At 45.1% G+C, this 5,576-nt stretch overlaps 1 protein-coding gene across 8 annotated transcripts; it reads right to left on the reverse strand.

The window, feature by feature from the left end:
- Positions 1–569: 569 nt before the first annotated feature.
- ARMCX5 (armadillo repeat containing X-linked 5) lies at positions 570–5,576 on the reverse strand. Of its 8 annotated transcripts, none has more exons than XM_026451662.1 (6): positions 5,454–5,576; positions 5,150–5,373; positions 4,875–5,010; positions 3,574–3,813; positions 3,218–3,263; positions 570–2,847 (listed from the first exon to the last, which is right to left on the reverse strand). In XM_026451662.1, the coding sequence occupies exon 6, from the start codon at positions 2,581–2,583 to the stop codon at positions 907–909; it is 1,677 nt and encodes a 558-aa protein (XP_026307447.1). In that variant the 5' UTR covers positions 2,584–2,847; positions 3,218–3,263; positions 3,574–3,813; positions 4,875–5,010; positions 5,150–5,373; positions 5,454–5,576; the 3' UTR covers positions 570–906. The 8 variants fall into 8 exon arrangements, with proteins under 8 accessions (XP_026307447.1, XP_026307446.1, XP_026307444.1 ...); XM_026451661.1 differs by having other exon boundaries at positions 4,875–5,016; XM_026451659.1 differs by having other exon boundaries at positions 3,574–3,625; positions 3,701–3,813; positions 4,875–5,373.

Genomic DNA, 5,576 nt, shown 5'->3' on the forward strand with positions numbered 1-5,576 from the left:
AATCCCCAGAAAGACTCTCCTCTGAGACCCAGGACTTCACGGGGAGAGAATCGCAGATGAAGCAGTAAATCTGATACCCCTGGATAGGGAGGGAGCTGTTGAAGGCACAGTGGAGCTGGGTCCCTTCAGAACCACACTTTCTGTGCAGCTGTCCGCGGCTTACTGAATAGGGGTGAGAACCAGGAATCCTCTTGGGGTTAAAAAGCTTCAAGGCATCCTGATGAGACATTTTATGTGAAAACCTGAGCACAAGTTCTGGAACTGAGACTACAGTGAAAGCATCTGTGTTCCGTTCCTCCTTACTCCCTTCCCCAGAGTTGCCCAGATAGGGCTTCATTCCTCATTTGAAGCCCTATCAGTAGGAGCCTACAGACAGCTAATAGCACAGTCCTGTCTTCATGCATAGAGTGATTCTACTCCTTGAGTATGTTGAAGCTAAATAATCTGTCAATGTGAACTTGTTTTGTTTGTGCCCCACTACAGACACACAGGCAGTGTTCTTCATCATCTTTATGCTCTCTGTGCTTTATCCCCCAAGACTAGATTTCAACTGAAGAACTAGGACAATATTTTCACCAGTTTTAGCATGCAACTTTATTAACAACATGTAAATAAAATCTCAAAAGAATACACTTATATCAATATAAAGCACAGAAGTATAGCTTACTCAGGATGAATAGATTATCATGTCACGTTGCAGAAATACTAAAAATATCTCAACTTATATTATATAGCACAATAAAAATCAGCACATGTTCAGGATCTCAAGATTAATTGGTATCCATAAAATTGCCTCCCTCAATCAACATGGAAAACATGAGTATTGAATTTATAATTATAATATGCATTAGTTTCATATTGCAACTCCAAAAAACTGTTTGAGGCTTTATGAGAACAGAGGGGTATTCAGAGTTTGAGTATTAATCTTATGACTTTATCTCTCACTTCAGGATCACTGTGCTCTGCTAAGTCTTGGAGTTTCCGACCAAACTGTTTTGCTTCCTGGAATATTGAAATAAGCTCAGATTTAGTGAACTTTTCTTTGGTAAATAGCTTCACCTTTGTTTTGAACTGAAAATTTATATTCTCAAATATTTCAATAATATTAAGAATATTGGCCTTTGACTCATGCTTGTTAAAGGGTGCAACCAATGATGACAGTACTTTGGCACTAATCAATTCTCTTGTATTGGCACAATTTTTAGACAAACACGAAAACACTTTTAAAACATAAAACTTGGTTTTGACACTTCCCTTGTTTAACAAGGTGAGGAAATCTGGAATATAACTGGTAATCACATAGTGATCTTCAAATTTTACACTCAAGTGCCCTAGTAATTTCAGTCCAGCCAGCTGCACAGGGGAGTTCAAGGGGCAAGAGACTATGTCTTTACAAACTTGATGTATATAGGACTCCCCTGATTTTGGTTCTTCAGAAGACTCAGAGCCATCATCCACCATACTTAAAGCTCTAGGGTGTTCTTTAACATTGGCATTATTGACTAAGTTTTCAATCATAACAGTAATACCTACATCATGAATTATATCTTGAGTAAATGGATAAGCAGGACTGATGCCCATTATCATTGTAGCTATTTCATGAATGAAAGGATCCTTGGTTAACTTAAGGAGGGCAACAAGTTTATCAAACTCTTTAGGCTCTAAACTAAAGCCACGTGATTTGCAGTGGCAGGCCTTTGGATTAGGCCCATACTTTTCCCTTTGCCTAATCTGTTTTTTTATCTCAGTTAAGGTCTGGTAATAAGGCCCATGATAAGGTGGGATATTGGTCAAAGGTCGAATCCCCAGAGGAGTTTCAATCAAGGTCTCAACCAGGGTCCAGTTTCCTTCTGGAGGCAAGGATTGCTCCCCTCCCTCAATTGGAACTAGGACAATATACCTGGCCCTTGACCATGCTATTGCCTTTTGTTTTATAGTAAGTGTGGGTTTGTGTACGGGCTTGGGCTTTTCCTGGATCTTAGGTAGGGGCTTACAAACTTGAAGAGAGGTCTCTTCTTCAGGCCAGAACCAAGAACCTACACTAGACTCTTCTCCAGTCCAGAACCAGGAGCATATATTTTCTTCATCCCCATCACTGGCTTTCATCCCAATGCTGGCCTCTTCCCTTCTGTCAGGTCTGGACCCAGTATTGGCCTTATCATGTGACTTGGCATAGGACCTAATATTTGCCTCAATGACAGCAACAACCTTGACTTCAGATTTGGTTACAGCACTGACCCCAGACATAGGCATGGCCTTTGACTTGGTTTGTGGCACTATACTGCGTTCTGCCAGGGGTTTTGTATTAGTCTCAACCATGACTCTACTCTTAGTTGTATCTTCCATCTTGCTCACTTCCCTTGTCACAGCCATAGCCTCCCTGTAGGTCACTTTATGTGTCCTGGTCATTGCTCCATCATCGGCTTTGGCCTGGGTCACTGATTCTGTTTTCAGTTCTGCCTCAGCCACTGCCTTGGCCTGGGTTTTACCACTCACTCTAGCAGTGGCAGGACCACTGATTCCATCTTGCAGGCCAGCCTTAGCCTTTCCTCTAGCCCTTGCTACTGTCCCAGAGTCAACCATGTTCCAAGTTTAAGGTAAGGACAAGTTATATACCCCCACCCCTGTCTCAGCCTTGACTGAAGGTCTGTCCCGGTTGGTGTTTTCATACAAAGTCCAGTAGTCACTCTGTCCCCTTTCCAACTACAGGCTCTGCCAGTGATATAGAAAACATGCAGAGGAAGCTCACTCAAGGTAGGGAAGGATGGCTGTGCATGGGCCCAGCCCTGTAGAGGGTGGTGGTCTTCAGCCACTCCAAGGCCACCAGATCTGCCACTGAAGTAGGACCTAGGGGTGGAGGAAGGAAATGGGGCTTTGAGTCTCTTTCAATTTTTTTCTCCTCATGCTGATCAGCACAGGGAGACAGGAGAATATGGAGATTCAGTGCTTGGTGAGAGAGGTAGATAATTAGCAAACTCTCTCTCCCTTCATTTCACCCACTCCCTACACTTCCAAGTGCTATCAACCTTCTTTCCAGTCACCAAACAGGAGCATAAGGAGTAGGAAAACTGGATGAGAAGCTGAGGAATCCCTTCAGTGGTTCTTGACCCCTGCTGGAGCCAAGCAGCTCTCCACTACTCCATCCTACAGGTCTACCCAGGCAATCCCCATACTCATACCAACCTGCACTGATCTGGAGTAACTTTCTCCTCCTTACCTTGCTTCCAATGGTGACAAGCCCTACAGCAGATCTACAGGAAGACCTATGGACAAATAAACAAACAGGAGAATGTGGAAACTGATCTCCTGGTGACAGACCTTGGTCCCTAGCCCCGATTCTTGCCTTTCCAGATACATTTTGTCTAGTGTTTCCCTCCTCCTAGTACCCTCTCCCCCACTGCTTTGTTTCAGGGCTACTTCTCCTCCTCCTCCCTATTGCCCACCATCTTCCTCTTCAGTGATTGCCCTAGAATGTCTCTCATTCAGATTAGACTAGGCTTAAGCAGGAGAGCAGGACAAGCAAGTGGAGAGTGAGAAAGGCAGGTCTTAGTATTCTGTATCCCCACAACTTACCAAGACTCCCAACTATATCAGCAGCAGCAGGGGGTGGGGCAGATGGGCATAACTGGTAAAATGACAAAACAGAAGAGATGGAATTCTCTAGTCGAAGTTGCTCCCGTCCCTGTACCTTTACACCAACCTTAACAGATACAGGGCAATTTTCTCTTCTTCGTAATTTCCTAGTTTTAAGTTGGGTGATCATTTTACAAAACTTCACAACTGACAGTTCCACAGACCTGGGGACAGATCTACCTACAGGGATTCACAAAAACAGAGACCAATAAATGAAGACACAGGAGACAGTTGAGGTTGTCTTTGGTAGAGACCAGCACCCAGGGCACAGATTCTTTCTGGATACAGATACCTTTTCAGCAAACATTTTCTATCTCCCCTTTTTCTCCCACTCCTAAATCTTCAAGCCCCTCTGCTCTATTCTCAAAGTCTGACAATTCCTATACAGAGACAACTCAAACATCCCTACAGGGTAGTAGTAATGGTGTTAGCAGGGATGAAATGCCTAGACAAACCACGGAGGCTGAGAAAAAAATGAAAAGTATTTATTTCCATATTTTATCTGGGTTCCTATGTTTCCTTCCACTCTCCCAAAGCCTATCATTTTCTGCAACATAATGCGGGTAAGGGAGGACATGTTAGGAAAGCTGGCAGAGAGTTCTGGAAGCTCCCTTACACTCCTGCCTACCCTAATCTTAGCCATCTACAACCTCCAAGTACTGCCTCCAAGTACTGCCCACTCTGTAAAAACCACGCCAATTTTCTTTTCCTTCTCCTCTCCCCTTGTGGTCTGCTGTCCCCTACAGATCTGTACAGAAACATGGAGTGCTGCAAACTTAGGAACAGATCTACACATACACACACAAAGAACAAATGAAAGACAGAGAGAGAGAGACGTGGTTATTAACGGTCAGACCAGTAACCAAGACATGAGGCCCTTTTCGAATCCAGAGCCTTGATTATCAAACATTTATAACCTCTTTTTACATTCTCTCTCTCTCAGGGCTCCCCAGACAACTGTCCTCGCCTATGGAAGCAGCCCTCTCTTCCTCTTACCTATTCTGCCTTTTCCCTGCTAGAAGCTGCAACCTTTTTCTTCCCAAACATGGTTTGAGGTGAACCGAGTGTATGGAAATCAAGCTAGCAAAAGGCAGATCTTTTTTTTTTTCTTGTTGTGTGCCATTTCTATTACCCGTCTCTCTCTCCTTCTCACCGCCCGCCTCCCATGACCACGTCGCGTAACCAGTGTTCACCTCCGATAGCCACATCCACCCCCAAGCAATGCCCATCTTCTCACCGACCTTCTCTGCTTGGATCAGAGGCAGTTTTCTTGTTTCCTTGCCTCGAGGTGCTGTGTCATACAGCAGCAGGAACAGACAGTCAGACACAAGGACTCGAGGCAATGGCGGCGGCTGTGTATGGAGACTGACCCGGCACCTGGGACTCAAGACGAGATAACCGCTTTATCAGATTAAAGACTGCGATTGGCAAACTGTTGTCAATTTTGGTATTATTTTCTTCTTCCTGTTCCCAGGGCTCCTCAGAACCTCGAGCGTAGTTACCATTTAACATCTACCTTTTCCTCCGCAGACGAGGTTCTTCCTCGTCCGGGTTACCCACATCGGCAGTGGGAGGAGCTAGAGCGTAGTTTATGGGGATCCGGCTTCTGGAAGCGGAGTGATATCAGGCTTTGTCTAGCGCCGCGACTCTTACTGTCGCAGGGCTCCATGTCCCGTACCCTGTGGTCGCTTCAGGTATTGGAATGCGCAGGGGCGAGTTCCGGATATAGGGAAAACCGCGCTGGAAAAGAGAGGCATACAAATACCAGAGTGTTTCTGTATTAGTTTCCCTTTTGCGGGAGCTCCCCCCAGCAAGCCTACCATTCTTTCCTGAACTGAAATGCACACGGGTTTCCAGCTGTGGTGTCAGGAAATCTCTTCTGGCCGGACAGGAGGAAGTGTTCCAGTCTTTAGAAGTTCATCTCTCCAAACACAGAGGCCCAC

This window comes from Piliocolobus tephrosceles, chromosome 12 (assembly GCF_002776525.5).
Source record: "Piliocolobus tephrosceles isolate RC106 chromosome 12, ASM277652v3, whole genome shotgun sequence".
In the NCBI taxonomy this organism is placed as follows: Eukaryota; Metazoa; Chordata; class Mammalia; order Primates; family Cercopithecidae; genus Piliocolobus; species Piliocolobus tephrosceles.